The 22,064-nt window shown below is 39.1% G+C and overlaps 1 protein-coding gene and 1 long non-coding RNA gene across 2 annotated transcripts in view; one reads left to right on the top strand and one right to left on the bottom strand.

Moving 5' to 3' along the window:
- spred1 (sprouty related EVH1 domain containing 1) overlaps positions 1–5,237 on the bottom strand; it is a 34,136-nt gene extending 28,899 nt beyond the window's left edge. Inside the window, exon 1 of the mRNA XM_023951392.2 lies at positions 4,513–5,237. Coding sequence (XP_023807160.1) covers positions 4,513–4,544 — 32 coding nt within the window. The 5' untranslated portion in view covers positions 4,545–5,237. The remainder of the gene's footprint in view (positions 1–4,512) is intronic.
- Positions 5,238–20,676: 15,439 nt separating this feature from the next.
- LOC110017559 (uncharacterized) lies at positions 20,677–21,819 on the top strand. Its single transcript, XR_002292984.3, has 3 exons — positions 20,677–20,812; positions 21,307–21,397; positions 21,687–21,819. It is a non-coding gene; the product is annotated as an uncharacterized LOC110017559 (long non-coding RNA).
- Positions 21,820–22,064: the final 245 nt, after the last annotated feature.

The raw sequence follows: 22,064 nt of genomic DNA, 5'->3' as shown, positions 1-22,064 counted from the left end.
TCTATTCTAAGACATCAGTCAAAAGGCACATATTGAAATGATCTTAATTTAAACCACAAGCATTTGGAAAATTAAAACCTTACGCTTGCCATTACAAAAAGAGGAACCACGAAATTAGACTGCTGCTGCCTCTTAACTGCTTTGATGTAAGAGAAGTCCCCAGAGACCCAGCTGTGTAGCTGCAGGAGAACCACTGATACATTTCAGGAGTCACTTGGAAAAGATAAACCACCAAACCCAGATAATGACCAGTGGATCTTAGGAGAAACTGCTATAACAAGTTGTAAACCAAACCTGAATGCCAAAACACAATCGGCAGCACACATTTCAAATGCCAAACAACCTAATTAGCTCAGAAAATCATACATTCTTGGTTTATTATTTATAAGGAACTAGACTTGACCAATGCCGCTTAGAACTTAAAGGATCAAGAAACATTTACCAAACTGAAACAGTTGCCAGGGCTGTTAAAACTACAAATAAATATACAATGGAGTGAAAATGTGATCAGAAGTTTAGAAAGCAGAATATATATTGAATAAAGTGCAGAAAATTTTTGTTGTTATACTCATTTTTATAAAAACTAGCAAATTCCCACCAAGAAATGGACACACTTTCCAAGTGTTTCCAAAAAAACAAACACACAAGTGTTCCTGTTTGTTTATGAGTGTGTGTGTGTGTATGTGAGGGCCTATATGTACGTGCATGTGCGCAGTGCTGACACAAAAACCCCTTCCTGTTTTCAAAGTGCTTGAAGATTCAAAGACCCATGGTTTAGGATTTACATCTGCGCTCTTTTATGTTTGTGGTTTAACAGGAAAGAACCATCTTAGCCCAGCTGCTGCCAACAGCTTACAACAAGGTCCAGCCTTCATGCTCCCACATGCAGTACAACTGAAAACAATATCGACAATTCAGGCCCTCTGTGCCAAAAGCACCTCCTAGAGACATGAAGATATGGCACAAAAAAAATACAAAGGCTCCCCCCAACAAAGAAATAAAATATGAGCCCATCTGTAAAGATGCTTTGATAGACAGACAAACACACAATGGGTTTATTGTTGGCATTGCGTCTGCACAAATCGCACACATCTACATCAAGTTTTTGTAAAGAAAATATGAAAACCATATTGAAAGATAGCCTTAAAGACAGCTGACGTTTATACCAGTTAAGTCTTGCTCCTACAACACAGTTCAGGAGGAAATGAAAACTGTGAAAGGGAAGTGGCTGGGGGTTGAAATACACAGAATCCAAGACACAATTCAACCTTGGGAATCAAGCAGTCCATGATGCAATGCATGGCTCAGTAGATCAGCTAAATCTAAATAAAAGGACATCTTACGCCCTTCAATTATACCCATTCATCTCGTCTAAAAATAAACAGACGAATAAACAAGAAGGTAATAGGACAACCTTTTTTAATTTCATTTTAGACTGAGTGAAATAACTTAACACAAATAAGCATCTTAGAATTGTAGAAACCCATACACCAGTTTTAGTTTTTTCATTAAAAAAATAGTGTGTTCATTTGTTATTGCACTTAAAATAAACAACAAAAGAAAATAAAAAGCTAAATAAAAAATTTGTCAGAGGCAAGGTTTTTGTAGCTTAGACAAGGCTAAGTAAAAAAAAAACGCAGGTTCATGGAGGCCAAATCCAACAACTGACAGTAACCCCACATAATACCATCTATAAAAAGGCCCAGGAAATTATTTAGCTTAACATAAGGGTCACAGGATATAGGCAATTACTCAGGCCATAAAGAACTTGCTCTAACAGCTGAAGTATGTCTCCCCTTGTCGTTTCAGAACATGGTGGTGGTTGTTTTTTAGGATTGTGTTGGGAATGTTCTGCAAGAGGAACGGGATCACAATGCAGCAGACTGATGATAAGATCTAGACACCCACATTGACAGATAAAACGCTTAGCTGTTGAATTCATCGCAGAGACAGGAACAGAAAACGAAGAAAGGAATGATTTCAGATCAATCAAATAACCAAACAATAGAAAAATACTGGTTCAAGTCAAGTCAGCAGAAGATGCAACCTGTGTGCATTGTCAATAAAGTTCAGAGGAAATCACATTTCATCATATTTATTATTGAAACAAAGAGGTAAACTCAAGGTAGCGTTAAATATTTCAAAACCTGTCTATGGACCAACGGCCGTTTGCCCAGGATAGTCTGGAAAACTCGGATGAACATTCAGATTTCCTTCACATTGCCCAATTTAGACACTGCTTCATAGGTTTCATGCAGTATACGTCTTCAATTCCAAATACCGGTCCTTGTACCGGTCTTTGTTATTTCATCTACTGGTGTATGCTGGTGTTTGAATGAGCCATTACACTGGTGAACATTTACATTTCAATTTGAGAATTTAAGCAAAAACAGAAGTGAAGTCATATTTCAGATGGTGTTTTTTTTTCTTTGGTAGTTTAAAAAGCAAAAACACTAAACTAGCTGCTGGTGATCTAACAACAAACTGAACTGGAACTAAACTGAAAATGCAGTAAACCTGATAAATATGAGATTCAGAGACACCACTTTAACAAACAATAGTATTTGTCTATTTCTTTAGATCGTCACAGTTGTTGTAAGATATTCATAAAGGCCTCAAATCATATAACTGTCTCCGCAGCAACAAAAATGTCAGACAAAACACAAACCAACATCTCACAAGGCTTCTATGTGCGTTCCTGTCATTTCAGCCTTGTGAACACCACTGCACCAAGGCCAAGTCGGAAGTTCTCAGCAGAGGGTGTGCTGTCTGTACAACGGCTTGGCTTACCACCTATCATTCAGACAAAACCACTTCAGGGCTATCTCCTCTAAAATCTTGTGGAAATGCTCAAACCAAATGCATGAGCGCAGACAAAAGGAGAACAAGCATGTTTGTCCACAGTTAGGGAAACAAAAAATATACGATTTACAGTAGTTTAAAAACGCTGCTCAGCAAAGAATGCCTCAGATTGTCCGTGGTATCTGCTCACTCTATTCCTATGAATCACACAACTGCTGAAAAGGCTGTGAAATCATGGCAACCAAAACTGGCATCAGTAATCCATCTTTGCTGTAGTCATTGCAGTGTGGAACAAATGTGGCATATATTAGACTCCCTCCCACACACTTAAAAAACACAGGTTTGTTTGTAGTGGTGAACCTGCAACTCAACATAGAGTCTTTATAAAGGAGTTATTTATTTTGTATATATTTCACAACACATTTTATGTCACAAATGAATGTAATAAGAAAGATGAGGTTTAGAGTTTTGAATGCAATATTTGATATTAAAAAAAGCTGCATGCCATATGTTACAAAAGAATGCATAAGTGCAATTGAAGGACAAAAGCTTTCTTGTTAAAATCAAGCTAAGACAGAAAGATGGAAGGAAGAATGACATGGGTGTGTTTTCGAATCGTGCATCTTAAGGGCTGAAAATGGCATTTGTCGTTTCTATTTTCAAAGAAAATAACTCAAAAGATCATAAAGAAATCTCGTGGAAATTACGCACTTGTGTACAAAAAAAAAAACAAATAAATCACATAAACGCTTGCTTTGATGTTTATATCTAATTGCGTCGTGTTGCGCAACTGGCTTGCATTTCTGTAAAATGTGTCTTTATGAGGCCGTCGTTGCAATGCGAACCAGTGTACAGTGCTGTGAATGAGAAGGCAGGTACTTTATGAATGGAGGAGATCATGTGACCGCAGCACCTCCCGAAGCAGATATTTCTCACTGACTGTCAACAAGCGCTCGCGCGGGGGATCGGGCCATTAAAATAAAACCAAACTGCGACTAAAAATGGGCGCGACGTGTACAAAAGCACGGCATGTACACTTTTCACCGTCGTGCCAGGGGAACTGTGGAGATTGGGGCGTGAATGTGGCGTCGTTCATAGCTTTTTTTTTTTTTTTATGAATGGAAATTGTGATATGTAAATGAGTGCGATTGAGAAAAAAAAAAAGGATCTTCGGATTTTCAATGCTCTAAGAACCGAGTCTTTCCTTTAAGAAAGGCTCGATTGAAACGTGTACGACACAATTATAACCGATGGTTATATGCTGAAAATCATGGCGGACAGCAGTTAGACAGATCCAGACAGTCAATGTTAGCGTCGTCGGATCATAATGTTCGGAACAGGTAATTTAGCATTACATTCAAACAGGATTAGTGCTACTTTATCCAGTTTAACCTTTCACAATCATCAAATTGTGGCGATAATTGACACATATTTACACGTTGAATATAAACAAGTAAACACACCACCACATTGTTGCCTATATGATATATATATATATATATATTACAGGAAGATATCCTTGTTAGCATAAAAAACAGCAGTGACTCAACAAAATTGGTGAAATTAGATGAATATGGCACGTTCATAAATATCACAGGGAACGCATAGTAGTGCACTGGAAAGCGTATGTTAACGTGTAAAGCTATGCGAGGACCTATTATTAAAGGTGCATTAAAAAAAGCTTAGTATAAATGTGTTCAAAATACTCACTCGTTGTTGGGATTTGTTGAATCTTCACTCATTTTTTTCCTCAAGGGGATGCAAATCCTAGCAATAGCATCGACGACGCAGCGACGGCGGGATAAAATACCACAAAAATCACCATTTTCCTCCACAAAAGAGTAATTACGTTTTTTTGGGAGAGTGGGTTAACCTTGTACGAAGAGGCATGCCTAAAAGGCGACCCCGTGAAGTCAAAACTAGCTTAGCCTTAGTCGCTGAGGAGGAATGACAATCGTTGATTCATTTTATCCTCCCTAGTTGAAGAAGTAAAATCCGACCACAACAAACGAGCCAACGGCGTCATTCTTGCCAGCAAACAAATATCCTTGCCTTTCAGAAATTGAATTAAAAAAACACAATGTAAATATCCTTAAAAGACGGGGAAATAGTTGTAGGCTGAACCACTTTGCAGGTTATTTGTGGTTGACTGTCGAGCATCCATTCGCCAACTAAACTTCAGGTCCAGGACAACACTTGAAAAAAGCGCTGTGCAGCGTTGCTCCGTCAACGTGTCCGAGAAATTCGCACTAGAGGAGGAATCCTGTGCGGGCAAAGACGCCGAAATGTCCTCGGTATTCAAACTGTCCCTTTAAGAAATCAAATGTAGCCGTCAACGTTTTCTGGAGAAGTTGCTGTCCATCTGCTTTAATCGAGCTCCATTTTTAACTCGGGGGGGAATGAAACATCGGAAAACTGGGCGGATGTGTCGACCCTCGCTTCAGAAAATCAGATCCTTCCGCGACGTAGTAGAGACTTATCGCTTTTGCAATAAAATACTTATACCTGGCGTAGAGTTACTTTAGTGTTTTAAACGTGCCGAATTTTATGATTAACTGTATCTATTTGCAGCATTTTGCGGTACATTATGATTAATAACGTTCAAGTTGACCTAAAGTAGTCCCTGCACTTCCCAGAAGAAGTTTCCCTTCAATCACGCATTGATACAAGAGGGAAGCGTCCGTGTGATAACGTGCGGAGTAGCAAATAACTTTGAAGTGTGGATCCTTTTTATTCAAGTGTATTTATCTTTAAAAGTAGTCTTTTATGCTTTGGTTTTTATTTATCGAAACAAGCCTGGACATTTCGCTGCAAAACGCTGCGGGTGCGCAGCTGCAGATGCACACATACTTGCAGCACGTGGGACTATCAGACCCCCTCCAGTAGCTTAAGCCAACAATATTAGATTTCTGTCTGTGAATTTTGTTTTTCTTAAAATGCAGAAAGTAGTTTTAGTGTGTAAAGGAAGGACAACATAAAAAAGCACATGCCTTCTTATCTTGAAGAAAAGTGAAGTGTTGAGTTGAAAAGTGTGCAAGAAAATATCCTCTAAATTGATTTTTTTACACAAAAATGGGGGAAATGCCAAATGAACACTTAAGTTTGTTCCTTTTATTGAACTTTATAAACTTTGACAAAATTCTTTCCAAACTAAAAGTGTCTTTGAAGTAACTGAGAAAATCCATGAATGGATTTATGGATATTATATGTAAATGTCTTAAAAGACTTGCATAGTGAAATGGTATCCTGGTTGCACAAGACGTAAATGCTATTGGATTTTGGTGCTGTGTGAAAAGGCAAAAGATCAGGCTAAATTACTTTGTCTGGTTGTCATAGTGACGGCATGTTTTGGGAAAAGTTTCTTTGCATGTTTCTGGCTTTCTTGTGCCAATAGCTGTAACTGCAGCTGTAAGAAACATGTATGTCACTGTAAATACAGCCTTCCTACGTGTAACTTCAATAGTTATTGGGTACTCTACAGTTTGATTCGATTTTCTGAGTTGTGTACTGCTTTCAGGTTGACTGTCCGAGAGCAAAGGTGAACTGTGTTTTTTCGCATATTTTACTAACAGGATCATTAATGTTGACAGGATGTAAATAAAAACTTTATTAGGTGACATGAACATAAAAAAGTTCAAATTCAGAGAAGACATGTTATGTGTTGTAACAACAGACGTCACTTGTCCTCATGTCTGCCTTTTAAATTAGATTAACATTTATCATTGATCCAAAGTCCAAATAAAGTAGTCCCTGTTTGAAACAGGGGGGAAAAAGGCTTTGACCATGATTTTTTTCCCACTAGCATGCCTTTATCCTTTAGAGTATTTAAAGTTCAGGAAGTCAGCCTGTTTTCTCTTCTCAGAAATGCAGATGACCCCAGTGCATTTCCTGTGTTTTTCACACACTTAACCCCACACATAATAGTGCACTAAAACAAGGTAGCAGGATGTTTAGCTAACAGAGGCATCCCTTGACTTAACTCCAATGTGCAATCAGAGTCACAATTCTTTCTAAAGGCCGTAAACAAACTCACATTCCAAAACAAGTCGTATTTAGCTCAACAGGAACCTCATTCAGAGCAGAGCTTTGGGTTTTACAAGGAACTTCAAGTGATCGTCAGATTACAGTGATTTTATTTACCAAGTAGATTTGGGTTGTTGAAAAAGAATGAGCACATCTGTATGAATGATTTAAAAAAAAATTATGTTTCTCAAATGCTATAAGCAACGATTTGTCCCATGTTTACCTTGCATTTTGCACAGTGACCTCTTGGAATGCTTTCAGAGCTATTCAGGAAGTCCAGTTAGAACAGTCGATAAGCTGCAGACATAAACAAAAATGTGCATACATTGGATTTAGGTAAGAGAGTTAAGTGTAGAAATACATTTCTGGAGATCTTTTGCTGAGATTATTTTTTTTTATCACCATTATGATCTAGCGTGATTATGTTAATTTTCTAGGGATAGGATCAGCAACTTCCTATAAGTATGGGCAGTGTCTGGTGACGAGGAAGGAGAAGATCTCTTCATATAATTGCTTTAAAAAAAGGACATACTTTGTCTTTATGGCTACCAATTTATTATCTGCAGGGTATCTAAAAGCAAAATGACTGAGGATGGTTAATGACAGCTGTTGGCAAAAAATAAAAATTATTTAAATGAATAGGTTCGGAATTTAACCACATCAAAGAGCGACTTTTGTTGGTGTTCTCGATAAAGGAACTTTAGTAAATTGATGTGTTCTTAGAAAGAAAGAATGAAAAACAAAGGAAAAAAAACAATCCCTTGAGAGAAACTGCTCAAGTCTTATCTATAAAACTCAATTGGATGACAAAAGTGGGCTCAATGTTGGAGCCAAGAGGTGTGGCTTAAACAAGAAGTGCTGATTTTTAAAGACCTGGCAGCTGAACACAACAATGCATACCTATGATTAGTGTGAGCCAAACCTCAGAAGCCTGCAACTTTTAGTTGAGCTAATTGCAGGGTGGTGAGTAGAGAAGGTGTAGTGGCTTGAGGGGAAGGAAGTGTGAGGACCTTGAGGTATGGTTAATGTGCATTGAACGAGCTTTCATCCGGATTTTCTGTCTAGATGAATGTGTTTGATTGTCTGTTGTCCTTCTGGACTCACATATGAGACTTTGTTTTTCATCTCCAAAGATTCTGGGTCATGAATAATCTGAAGAAAGTTTTTCCAAGTTGGATGGATTTGGAGAAGAACTTGAGTGAACAGTGTCAAGCCTAAATAGCTGGTCTTGTGACTGTGCATGCACAAGGATAATGTTTTAAAAAGAGGGTCATTGGGATGTCAAAGCTACTGAAAGTAAGAAATGTCTGGGGGTTTCTGAGTTTTTACATCACAGTTATAGGAACATCAAAACCACACGTGCTGTTGAGGGACAGTGTTCTTCCCTTCCCCTGAAGTGAACAGAAATCAAAAGCAAACTGTGAGACATGGAAGTCGCATGAAGTTTAGGTGGTTTTAGACTTCAGTGTTTTACATTGACAAGAAATTTAAAAACTGAACTTGGTTGAAACAAATTCTTAAAACCTCCTTTGCACTTGAACCAGTTGCCGGTGTCTGAACTACAGAAGTGGGGTGAAAAAAAAAGGAAACTAAATTAGTTTCAGCCACAGTTGGCCTTTTCAGAGCTCAAGACTTGCGACTCTTACTTCCTATTGCTTGTATGTTGTGCGTGGGTTTGATTGAAACCTGATCTTACAGGGGAAGCTGTGTTTAGGGTGAGGTGGACAGGCCTTTGTTACTGCCTGAGGGGTGTTTATTTGGGCGGCTTCAGTTGGCTTCCCTGTAATCATCATCCAGCCCCACAGGATAGAAGGGATTAATGAATATGTTAGAGAGGAAGTTACAGATGACTGTTTACCATTCTCCTGGGGATGAGAAGAAACAGCATGAGAAACAGGGCAAGAACTTTGGCGTGTGCGCACATGTATGCGCTTGTGTGTAAGTGTGTGTGCATCTGTGTACAGCTTTTGGGAAAAGAAGGGAAAGTAAAAGAGAACAGAAAAAGACATTTTTATTCTAACTATTAAAAAAAATCCTTGTTTATGTATTTTCATTAGAAAACATGAATGTAACAAGTGATAAATTTTTCTTAACTGTAGATAACGTATGAAGCAAACTTTGGTTGGTTAGCATGTTTAGTAAAAGTTAAAAGAGCAATATCTAAGAAAAAACAACTAAATTAAAGGACACAAATAAAGTTGTTAAACAATTAAAAACCTTCTTTCAAACATTAATGGTTTTGCAATAGTGCTGCAGGCAGAATGTCTGTCCTCTTCAGTTCTGATTTAAGGATGTTTTGGTTTGTAACCTCAGTGGTTTTTGGGGCACCATCATATGACAGGCATTTAGGAAGCCCTTTCTGTTGCCAGATAGCAGACTAATGTCTTCCAAATAGAAGTTGCCAACAGATTTTGATGTTTATCTCAATTTCTCCACTTAAAAAGCTTATTAAAGAGCAGTTGTCTGAAACATTAAAGAAAAAAAAAACATTTGAAAGGGAAAAAGAAAGAAGGAAGGATTTTAAGTGAAAGCTTTTCCAGCTTATTTATTTCTCTTGATCTACAGTAAACAAAAATACATACATTTTTGAAATGCAACTATATTCAAATGTAAAAGAAAGTTAAAATTTCTATTATTTTAAGTAAAAAAATCTAAAAATGACTAATAGTTTTACATATACTTCTTATTTTGTTGTTTTCTCTGTTTTATGGTCCTGTTATATTCTTAACTCTCTTCTCTGCTGTTTCTATTTAAAGTGTGAGTATCAAATAACAGAAAGATGCAAACATGCAGTACTCTGTGTTTTTAAAATTCCTAAAACTTTGTTAAACAGTTTTCTCAGATAGCTTATCTTTCCAAATGAACCACTAAGCAGCAGCTGTTTCCTGTTACCATGAAAATAATCTAATGTTACACAAACTCTGTTCCGTATTTCCTAAACTTATGAGTACAATTAGCATGCATAGCATGCTTTTCTTGTTTTTTTTTCATTCAAGGGCAATTTCTCTTTATAAATTCGGTATTTGCTGTAAAAGATTATTCAGGTTTTTCATTTCTTTTTGCTTGCTTTTGGGAAAAGTTTGTGGCTTCACGACTACTGAAAGTTTAAAATTATGGTAGCACCCGTTTTTTTCTTTCTTAAACTCTGTGATAAAGTATGCTGGAAGTGAAACAATGGAGGATCATCTAAAAAAAAACTGATTTTCTGATGTCCGATCTGAAGTTTACCTAGAAATAGAGTTTTTATGGGAATGCATGTCTATTTTTTTTCAAGGGACACTTATGAATTATCCACACTATGGTGCTCATGGAGAAGTGATGGGACTACCACAGACATCACGATCTATTGCTCTAGTCATGTGTTCTGTTTGTCGGTTTATGTAAAACAGTTTTTGTCTACTTGTCGATGCAGTGCGAATAGCAAAGTCATGATGTGTTTCCTTCTGCCTCTGTTATGCATGCAAAAATGTAAGCTGGTATTGCAGAGAACGCTATTCATCATAGCAAACCTGGTTTAAGTCAACTGACTGCTTCCTGTCTTCTGTTTAAGTGCACTGTTCAAAGAAACTGCTTTTTTTATGGGACAAATACAAAATAAAGAATGTCATGATAAAATAGTCTGTCAGTTGTCCTGTCAGTCATGCTGTTTTTTTCATCTAATTTTCTGTTTAAAAAAATAAAATAAACTTATTATCATAAAAAGACATCTTTCAGATTTATTTGTTGATCAGTTTTTATGATGCTGAACAGGAATGAGTGCTTTCCAACAAAATAAAAATGTGTTACAAACAACTCAGTTTTATATAAATTGCTGCATCAAATGGTGGGTAATCCGTTTTTAGTATAAAATTATTAAGGTTTCATTTGTATGCTTAAATAAAACCATGGATTAAACCTTGATGGATCAGTCAGAGGCAACTGTCCTCTGACTAATGGAAAGAAACTCCTTTGTCTGCTTTGAATTTCTTCTTTCTAACATGATAATAAAAAGCTATATCTTGTAAACTTTTAAAGTCCCACTCTGATCAACTTCTGATCTAATATCAAAGCATTCCAAGTGGTCTTTTAACTATGATTATCCCCTCCTATCAAAAAACCTGTGTCATTTTCTAGGACATAGCGGCAGGAGGTCATTAGAACTCGCCTCTGAGTTGTGGACGGGACCATTGGTTTGGAGTAGGCCTACCCCCACATCCCATTATCCCTTTGTTTACACTCTCCTGCTTGCTTACAGCCTCTCACAACCCCAACCTAACATTATAAAAAATATGGCGAACAAAATTGGACCTATCCAGCTGTAGAGTTTTGTACCAGATTCCAGCTCAGACGAGGAAAACAATCTATTTGTCTGCAAGTGAATGCATCGGAATGGAGCAGAGCAGGGAAGTTATGGCCTGCCGATTGTATCTTCTAAGTCACTGCTACAAGCTTTTTCAAATGGCATTTTGTCATCTGCTCCTGATCTAAAACAATTTGAATGAAGAAATACTCAAACCCAATTTCAAGCTTAAGCTTGAAATTGGGTTTGAGTATTTCTTCATTAATTTAGCTTAAGCTTAATTTATTAAGCTTGAAATATATAGGGTAAATGACGCATATATGTCCTGCATCATCTGAAAAATGTCACAGGAACATGTTAAAAAAAAACAAAAGATGGTTTTCTTTGGTTTGTTTCTTTAAGGAAGTTCTGTTAAACTTAAATTTGATCTTGAATCATGGAGACAAAACTACATTGGAAGACAAACTTCCAATGTCTTGACGCTTTCTGATTAGCTTAAAGTGTTGGGAACCCAAAGTAAAACAAAGAAAAAGATTTCATTCCGATGTTTCACTCGACTCCCAGAGAAAATCTCGATTTCCTTTTCTGCTAAACAATCGTCACAGGCGTATTTTGGACAGAAGATAAACAGAATGGTTGGTTTTAACCACGCCAGCTTTGCTAAAAACCAGTGGGGGAAATCAGAGGCAAATACAAAAAAACCCCAGAAGATTATCCAGTCCATTTAAAATCAGTCTTTAGATCCCCCTCCTCAACTGTGCAGCCCCTCGTCCACATCCCTCTGTTTCTCCCCCTGCGGCCTCCTCCACTTAATCCTCCCGCTCATTTGGGAACCACCAGCACCCCTCCATAAAGAGAGGTATTGTGCCCAGATTATTTGATTGTTTTCAGATGTTAGAGCATTCATACACAAAAGAGGAAGGACAGGGTTTGTCCATAAGGCCTAGCCCACTTAGCCCACTGATGGACACACAGGAGGGAGGGAGAAGAGAGCGGGCACACGAGTCAGGAAGTGACCCCTGCATTGCCAGATTACAAACAATGTGCTCTCTCAACGTTTGCAGTCCTCCATGTGGAACATACCACTTCTGTGAGTGCTGAAGGGGTGGCTGCTTAAAGGAAGCGCAAAGCATGGCTTCAGTGCTTCATCCATTCCTATGAGCGGCAGAGGAAGGCAGCCGGGCCAGGAAGGCACTTAACTGATGAGCATGGCGATGGATGAGAACTGAATTTGATGCATGGGGGAGGCGTCATTATGCCTTTATGCTTGGCAGTACATGCCTACGCTCAGCAGTGATATAAGATTTGAGATACAGTTTTTGTTCCCTGTGCCTGCATTACCCTTCACTGCTGTCGATTCATCCTTGTCTGTTTGCAGAGAGACAGCCTGCCATTTTTGACCCAACTCTTTCAGTTCTGCAGAGGTTAGAATTGAAGCAAATCTGTAAAAAAATGAGAGAAAAGGCAGAGATGAACACACGCACACACACACACACACCACCCCCATTTGCATGGTCATGTGTGACTCACAGTGCATCACAGAACCGTATGAACTTCAAAAGAGACTGGCTGTACATTCACAGTGTGCTCAACCTCTGCTCTTTAAATAGCTCAGCCTCCTCTAAACACAGAAATCCATGCATTTGAAATGATTGAATCATAGGAAAAACTTAAGAGGTTGGGTTCATGTTCATCACGCGTCCCAGTGGCGATGCGCAAAGGCAAAACTGGTCTGGCTTGGCAAAATTCTGCAAGTAGCACATGTTTGCATAAACACAAAGGGAAGCACCACATGTCATGGTGTTTTGCCTTCCTATTTGTTGCCATAATAACAAATAATTACTTGTGCTTAAATTTTACATTTAAAGACCCAGTCTAGAGAAAATTGGGTTTTTGGTGTTTGTAACACATTTTAGTAGAACTTTTTTCATGATGGAGGACATATATGAAGAAAATTGTGATGCATTTCTGCATTTCTGAGTATTTCTTTTTTCTGTGAATCAGGAGCAGACGACAAAAATGGTGTTTAAAAAAAAGCAGTATTTGTGACATACAAACTACACTCGGCAGGCCGCAAGCTCCCTGCTCCGCATCACTCTGATGCATCCACCTTTAGACAAATAGATCCACTAACGGCTCAGTTCCCCTCGTCTGAGCTGGGATCTGGATCAAAATTGTACGGCATTTTTTTGCTTCTCTAATGTCAGTTTGGGGTTGTGTGGGGCTGTAAGGTAGAGCGTGTAAACAAAAGAGATGATGGGAAATGAGTACGCCGTCGGTCCCACCCACAACTCAGAGTTGAATTTCTAGTCAACTCCTGCTGCTCTGCAGAAACAATGCCCGAGAAAATGACAATTTCAAAAAAAAAAAAATTTTGCCTAAAAATTTCATGATCATAATTAAAAAACAGCTGGGAAAACGTTTACATTAGATCAAAAGACTATTGGAGTGGATCTTTAAAATCATATTCGATACAACACAAATCAATAGTAAATGTGTTACATTCAAATGGCTAAAATAAAGTTTTGTTACATTTTTATCCAACAAATAAGTTTATAGCACATTTGCATATGACACATTTGTGATTTATCCTAAAAGTATGTTGCTCAACTGTGAATCTCGTCCAAAAGTGAGCTCTCTGGAATGCACCTGGCCTGATAGACAGGCAGAGGAATGCTGAATACTGTCTCTCACCCAGGGAGGTTCAGCTGGAATGTGGCTCAGGCCCTAATTCTTCTCTTCAGTGCTCTGCAAAGCTACAGGTTCACACACACCCATCCCACAGGATGCAGATTCAAAGTTTACAGCCTGGTTTTGCTCACAGCTAAACTGTGCCTATACAGTAAATGTTTGGGGCATTCGTTCTCTTTCTACCAGTCCCTCTCATGTCCCTGAAGGCGCATATGCAAGTACTTGAATGAAGAAACTTCCACAGAATGCAACCTGAGAGCAATTAATTTTTCCTCTCTCGCAGGAGCTGTGTAATTTTCATTGCTTCACGCATTGTTATTAAGTCGTTCCATGGAGCTGCAAATTCCAACCAACAAAGCAAGCACACTGCTCCTTTTAAAACTTGCCAGATCTGTTGTCCCTTGACTTTAACCCTATCACATCTGGAGCCAGGTCTTTTAACACATAGCTCTGAAACAACGCATGACGTTCGTACTGTTGCACAAAACGTCACTGAGCTTGCAACTGCAGTACAAATTTAGCTGTGGGTACAGTGTGCTAAAATGCAAAAAAAGGAAATAATGAAATGCTTTTAAAGTACTAGCTTTAAAAGATATCAACATAAAACATTAAGACTTCCTTTTTTTTAATGCAGCTGCAAAGTGCTGCATGTGACGTGGAATCCCATGTACTTCTCCAACTCGCCCCTTTAAAGCCGCCTCTAGTCTGTACTCACAACATCGCTCGAGGATCAAAGAGTTTATCAAAGTACCGAGGAAATTTGGGGGAAGTTGGTTTTTACAGTATATTTGCCTGTCATCTGACATCCCACATGCAGACTGGAAAACTACTGCATGTCTCGTAATTACATGGCTCTAATTTGTGTGCTTCCCACAGTCAGAATGGTTTATCACAAGGTATAGTTGAAGTGAGTATCCAGAAAAAAAAAAGTTGGATAGACAATTTCCAAAAAGTTTAATTAAAATAACCGCAGATTTGTTTTCTGTGAGTTTTCCCACAAGAGGAATTATAATACCACAAAAAAACAATCACATGTTTTCAGAACAACGTGTCTTGAAAAGTCCCTTGCCATGATTTTAGGGAAAAGAGAACAGCTGCTTCATGGTCTGAACTGACCAGAATTCGCTGGAGTGTTTGCTTGTTTATTCAAAAAGAGGAACTATGATGGAAGAAAAAAATAATCCACATAGTGCTTTCATTCAGCGCCAATTTACAGCATGGCAGTCTTGAGACTTGCAGAAACAATTGATTTAGCATTGCTTTTTCACCCCCCACTGTCATAGTGTCTCCACATTGCTTTGCTAAATAAGGTAATAAATACAATAAATATTAGACACTAGGATGGAAAAATATACAACAGGTTATGGAATTTACCTGCAGATTCACAGTTTATTTGCATAAATGATCATTTTAAGGCAACTTTTGGTGTAGTATCCATATTTTATGTACACAAAGTTGTTGTTTGACTGATATAGTTGTGTGCTTTTGTGATGAATTGTGTGAAAATGGAAATCATCACACCATGCTGCCATGTAGGTGTTTGAATGAACAAGCAGCAGGCCTGTTGCTAGGTTAAAATTAATCTTTTTTGTGGCTGCCTTCTTTTGGTCTATACCTCCACCTTGTGTCTTAAAAGATTATTGCAAATGTTTGCCAAAAGCAATGCTCATCCTTTCGTAAGGGAGCCTCAACAAAGACTCCAAAAGTAGTTTTTTTTTTTAAATTTTATTTATTTTTTAATTTCAAGACAAATCCTACAGCAGGGGTGTCAAACTCATTTTCACTGAGGGCCACATCAGCATAATGGTTGTCCTCAAAGGGCCAAATATAACTTATACATTTAACTAAATGTTATGTAAAATAAATTTAACTATTCCTTAATGTTAAAAAACGTATTTATTTATTACAAGGTTTTAAAGTGACAATTACAGTTGCATAGAAAACATATATTTGCATATTTATATATATTTTCATATATTTGTTACTCTAGCATAAATTCTTTTAAATTTTGTCCGCTTATTAAAACCCATGATCAAACTGTCCAAGGGAAAACAGAAAATAATCTAAAACTGAGCTACAAAGAACATGTATTACACATGTAACATTTAACAAAAAATGGCTGCACACAGCCTTGCATCCAACTGATGGTTTGATGACAACAATTTCTCTGCATACACACGTGAGACCTGCAAACATTGAATAATTACAACGGCAGCTACACATAATATGTTATCAACTAAAGAAAATGTTTATTTTGAGAAATTAAAAAGTTTTATGCTCTCGCAGGCCAAACGGGCCTTGAGTTTAAAAGAGGATACTAATGTGAGATGTGTTTTTAAAAATCAATATGACTACAAATAATTGGGTTCAAATCCTTTTTAGAATCTTGAAACATCTTACAATAAATAGTTCACAGAAAAAATTAAATGTACAATGGGTTTGATTAAGCTATTGACCTCAGCGCCCCCTTGTGGCTGAGCATGTTGTTCCACTGAAGCCTCTCATTTTTCGCCTTTCATGTCAGTCTGGCTTGAGATAAGCGTATTTCCATTAAGAAATATTTTTTTCTTTTTAGATTTTATAGTAAGAGTAGAAACGATAACAAAAGTATTTTTGTAGGATCAAAATTAACATACATGAGGTCAAAGTTTGGCAATAGGAAATAAAAGAAATGTATTAAGTCCTAAACAACAGATAGTTAAAGAACATTGGACATATCTCACATTTCAACACATCTAGTATGTTGAAATCTTCTATGGAATGTAAGCCTTTATGGAGCTCACCTGTTCAGGAATGGTTGACTGATCTAGGAAATCCAGATGTCACAAACTCTGTGAGTCTTTTCTCTTCTTTGAGACAGAAACATCAAACTTAAAGTAAGTGAACTCAAAGAAACTTGGCCCTGTGCTGTGAGCATCACTGCAGCAGGATGAGGGTAGAAAGTGTTTCAAAAGAAAACAGACAAAAAACAAACAAGTGTGGAAGAGATGTATATATTTTGATGTTTTCATAAATGGTTAATGGCATATACTTATATAGCGCTTTCTACCTTCTTTCAAAGGCCCAAAGCTCTTTATAGTCACAGTCCCATTCACCCAGTCACACACATTCACACACTGGTGGCGGCTCAACTGCCGAACACTGGCGCCAACCTCCCACCAGAGGCAAGGTGGGATTCAGTGTCTTGCCCAAGGACACTTTCACACATGGGTGTGCAAGGCGGGAATTGAACCTGCAAGCTTACGATGATGGCTTGACTGCCCTACCGCTGCACCACGGCTGCCCTATGTATTGTTTCACAGCTTTAGCTTTGCATTCAAAGCTCACAGGCTTTTTTGTCAAATACTGCTTTCTGTCCTTTACCCTTCAAAAGTTTTGTCCCCTGAAAGTCGCTGGAAGTGTAACAGAACAGGCAGATGGCTGGTTCCAACTGCAGCAGGTTTATTACTTCAGATAAATCAGGGTCAGGCAAGCAGGGGTGAAAAACAGGCATGAGAGCATCAGAGAAGAGACAGGGGTAGTCAGGATCCAGGTGAGAGTCGCGGCAGGCAAACTGAGTCAGAAACAGGTCCAGATGCACCGCTCAGTGAAGAAGGCAGAGTGGCACAAACAATACTTCACACTGAGTGAGGCTCAGTACAGTGCTTAAGTAGACTGTAAATGATTAAGTGATGACGAGATTCAAGTGCACACCGGGGATTCTGGGAGATGAAGTGTATTCAGTACTCTGGAGATGGCACCCGCCGGTGACCAGAGGGGTAGACAGAGCTCTGACTTCTGACGGGAAGGTTATAACTGGCATTAGATTTCAGTTCTCATACTTACTGTTAGCCTTCTCTTTCTGGCACACAACAAATATTGCAGGTATCCTCAGTTCTCTAAAAAAAAAGGTCCAAACTTCATCAGGTCAGATAAAACCTATACTAATTTATCTTTTTTTTTTAACTAAAACATTGGTAATCATTTCTAAAAGTGAAGGAATCCATGCCACAGGTGTAACCATCCCCACATCCAGAGCTGGAGGCAGTAAGTGGTCTGCGGTGTGGCCCCACCACAAGCCTGACAGCTTTTGGTGGGGCCACACCAAAACCGGAGAGTGGGAGATGTGGACATCATTGACCAATAAAATAATGTGATATAAATGCATCATGGGTGTTTCTGCAGCTGGGATGAATATTGTCTGTTTTGGTTGAAATTTTTGAATCAGTGAAGTCACCTGGTTGATTATTAAAAGATGGTTACAAACACTGAAACAGGAAGATTCCTGCAGCAGCACATTATAAAATATAAACTTCGTGAAACATTCTCCTTAGCTGCAAATGATTACCATGGATAAAAGGAGTTAGTCAGGGATGCTCCACAACCACACCATAGGTATGTTCAGCGGGTCTGAAACTCCAGTCTCTTGTCCGGCACTTTGTGATGGCAGAGGCTTGAACAGTGAAGTTTCTAACAGGGACTTTAAAGCTGGAGGAGGGAGTCCAACTGTCTTCCATAAACTCAAAACATTTAAATGGAACTCCATAAAACCTTTTTATGGGAAGGTTAGGCTGGGCCAATAAACCATCAGACACTTATGTGATGTCACAGCGGCGTGTGCGAGTTCAATAGCTTGACTTGACATCAAAAGGAAATATGTGCACTTTTTCATTTTTCATTTTGTTTTATCACAAGCACGTGCTTCTGACCTGGAAACTATTATTAGGAATTTAAAAAAAAAAGTGTCTTAAAAAGAGACATCGGTGTATCATTAGTGGCTTAAACACTTGCACGTGTGAACGTGTGGCCAAAAGAGAGGTATCCATGGGAAAGAATGTATAGAAAGCACACCGCTTGGACATCCAAAGGTTTGCTAATGATCTGAGCATCATTTTGCAGCTGCATGGCCTAAAGTTAAACACATTTAAGTAATAAGATCACATGTTTTTCAGCATTTTATTCTGGGATAGACTAATCACTTTGTTCATCCAAAGCAAGGGAAATCATGCGACAGAGGGATTAATAAAAGAATTAATGAGTGCAGGTGTCTGGGTCTTGAAGCTGTAAAACAAGCCCAAATCATGAACCCACCACCACAGTTCTAAGGAAAAACATGCAGGTAGGGCGGCCAGGCTTGTGGGTATGGTCGGGCATACGGCGCTGGGGGTCGGTCGGCCGGAGGGGGTTACTGCGTGGCGGCGGGTGTGGGGGGGGGGGGGGGGGTAACCAGAAGATTGTGAGTATGTGTGCGAGAGTGCATGGGTGGGACGGACCTGGGGGCTGGCTCGCTGGGATCCTCTGGGGCTTTCCCTCCCCATCACGGAGGGGGGAGGGCACTGAGATGGTTGGGGAGGGGGGCTCAGATAATATGGCGGGGGAGGAGGGTTGTAGTGTGTAGGGTTATGGGGGGTGGCTGTGGGTGCGTGGCGATCTCTGGGTTGCTCAGGTCGCGGCCCGGGGCTGGCTTGCGGAGACGGGGCGCCGGTCGGGTGGTGGGCGGCTCTTGGGTTCTGGGGGCTCTGGCTACGTCCTTGGCCCTTGTCTCGGTGTCCGGCGCCTGGTGGCCCCCATGGCTGCCGCCTGGTACGGCTAAGCGCTCCTGTCCTGTGGCCTGGGAGCCGGACGCCGGGTTCGCTTATGCCTCTGGGCGTCGGGGGGGCCCCTGTTGGGGTGCCTTCTCTGCGCCTGGCTGGTTGGGTGGGCGGTCCCCTCCTACCCCCCTCCAGGGATGCCTGGGTCCGGATGCTGGGGGGGCTCCTGGCCTGGGGGTCTCTCCTCCCCTCTCCTGGTCTGGCTGGTCTGGCTGGGTAGGATCTGATTCCCCTTATGATCACACGTATCACGTCGGCAGCATGCATGTATCTCCACCCCCACGTGCACGTGCACACTGCCACACTGCTCCCTGTCTGCTTCATCCCTCCTCCTAATTCACAGTGTATTGATGGACAGACATTTTCCGCTCATCTGTGTCAGATTTTCACATTTGATGTAATATTTGTTTTTCCAGCAGATCTGGTATAATTGTCACAGCTTAAAATAATAACTTATTCAAATCAGTGCTTGTATACCCCACTTTTTCACCTTTCTTCCTTTTACTCTCTTCCACCCCCCCCCCCCCCCCCCAACACACACACACACACACACACACACACACATTCTTTCCCTCTCCCTCCCCACACACACTAAATGTAACAAATAAATGAAAAAATAATACGACAAAAAGGGGTTTATACAAATCTACACTCTGGCTTCTAAAGTTCTATAACCTCTTTTTGTGATAGTAAAACCTGTCCAACACAAAAGGCTTTCAGCTCTAATCTGTTTGCTCAGCTGTTGGACAGAACAAGTTAAAAAAAAAGGGAAATAAAAAAAATAAAAAATAAAAATAAAAAAGGAAAAACATGCAGGCAAGTTAGCTTTAGTGAATTTTACGGGAATGGTTTAACTTTCCCTTGAACATGAATATTTACATGACACATCTTGAAGCTAGCTTAATGTGCAAGTGTTAACACTCTTTAAAAAAAATAAGAAAAAGAAAATTTGGTAAGCCTCATGACATTATCAGAGACAAGCACATTTTTGTAGATCACATGTAAAACTTTTATATTTATTGTTTAAGAGAGTCTAAGCCCACACCCTGATGTGTAAAAGACACATCTGCCTCCTCCGGGCGCAGTAACAGTTCTTTGATCAGTGTGATGTGTTCCTGCCGTCGCCATGAAGGGGATGAATGTCACTGTCATTTAACACACCACCTTGGAAAGAATCCCAGCTGTACACAGCCTAGATATACACACACAGGAGCCGTGATTACACCCTCAGCCGTGTTGCTGTTTGGATTTTTCCTGGCAAAACATGTCTGCTTTGCATTAGTATCAGGTGTCAAAATGATCCCAGTTAATGTTTGTTTCAAGAGCGGTTTGATGCCTCCAGGAGTGGACCTCTGAGTTTCTTTAAACTTAACAGGCAGTGCAGAGCACAGAAAGATACTGCATAAACCAAAGAGGTGCACACAGGGTCCTGGACTTCAATTGGCAAGTCAGTTTTAATTTGTCATTTTATTTTTCTTACCAAAATAGAGACAATAATGTTGTTAAATTGAGTCAGAGACGAAATGTTAGCATTTTATTCAAAGATGGGAATTCTGTAGTTTTGTATTGGATTTTCTTACTGTCAGTAATTTAACGTAAAATGTTATATGTAAGAATAATGTTGAAAATATCATGAAATCATTATATTTTGCACAGGGAAAGAAACCAACAGAATTTTAATGTCTTTTGGGTTTTGTTCTATTTCAAAACTAGTTTTAGTCACCAAATGTCGATGCTAAATTTTCATTATTACTCTGCCCTCTTCAAGCTCAAGTATTTATGTTTCTGGAGTTTTCAACTACCTATTCTTTACATTATCAACTGTCATCACTCGTAAGTGAGGTGACGTGAACTTTAACTACCAGTGAAATGTGAAAGAACACAAGGTCGTATTGCAAATCACTAATTTTTATTGGCGTGCTCACTTGTGTGTTTTGCTAGATGGTGACAAATCAACAATGCAGAATCTGAGCTGTGAATTCTGACCTTCCAAAGCTACTTTCACACATCTTTTGGAACCATTAACATTCAGGTAACTACTTGGTTAAACTTTTATTTTAATTTGCCTTTTGCTGCTGTTTCTCTGTCTGTGTCAGCAAGTGCACATGAAAGGAGTGGGGGGCTAGGTACGGGGAGGGGGGCCCTATTTATTTGTTTTTATTTGTTTATTTATTTTTTTTAATTGTCATGCTTGTTTTTATATTTTGCTGTGTTTTAATGTAAAGCACTTTGTGTTATATTTTTATATGAAAAGTGCTTTATAAATAAAGTTTGATTTGATTTGATTTGATTTGATGTGTGTACGTTTGTTACCTTGTCAGGACTCCCAACAGTATAACCACTAACTTGATGGGGACCAGATTTGAGGACAGCAATTTCTGGACGTCTGTCTAGATTTAGTTCTGAAGCAAGACAAACTCCACTTATCAATAGATTCAATGCATCATGTGTGAGTTAAAGATGGCATTGTCTTTTATTTGCTGTATTTTCCAATCAATTTATGAATTAACATCTTAAATAGGATTGATATATTTCTGTATTTTTATTTCTTGTCATTGTCTTTTTTCCTTTCTTAATATTGCTTGAAATAAACCAATAAATTAAAGACAATTTGTGTGATAAATGTTTGGTTAAAATAGGAAAAGACCTCCCCTGATGTTGTTTAAGGGTTTGGATGAAAAGAGTGGAGGTCAACAGAA

This window comes from Oryzias latipes, chromosome 22 (assembly GCF_053564925.1).
Source record: "Oryzias latipes strain Hd-rR chromosome 22, Olatipes_Hd-rR_3.1".
In the NCBI taxonomy this organism is placed as follows: Eukaryota; Metazoa; Chordata; class Actinopteri; order Beloniformes; family Adrianichthyidae; genus Oryzias; species Oryzias latipes.
The sequence above is the reverse complement of the archived record's forward strand: the minus strand, read 5'-3'. Positions and strand labels throughout refer to the sequence as shown.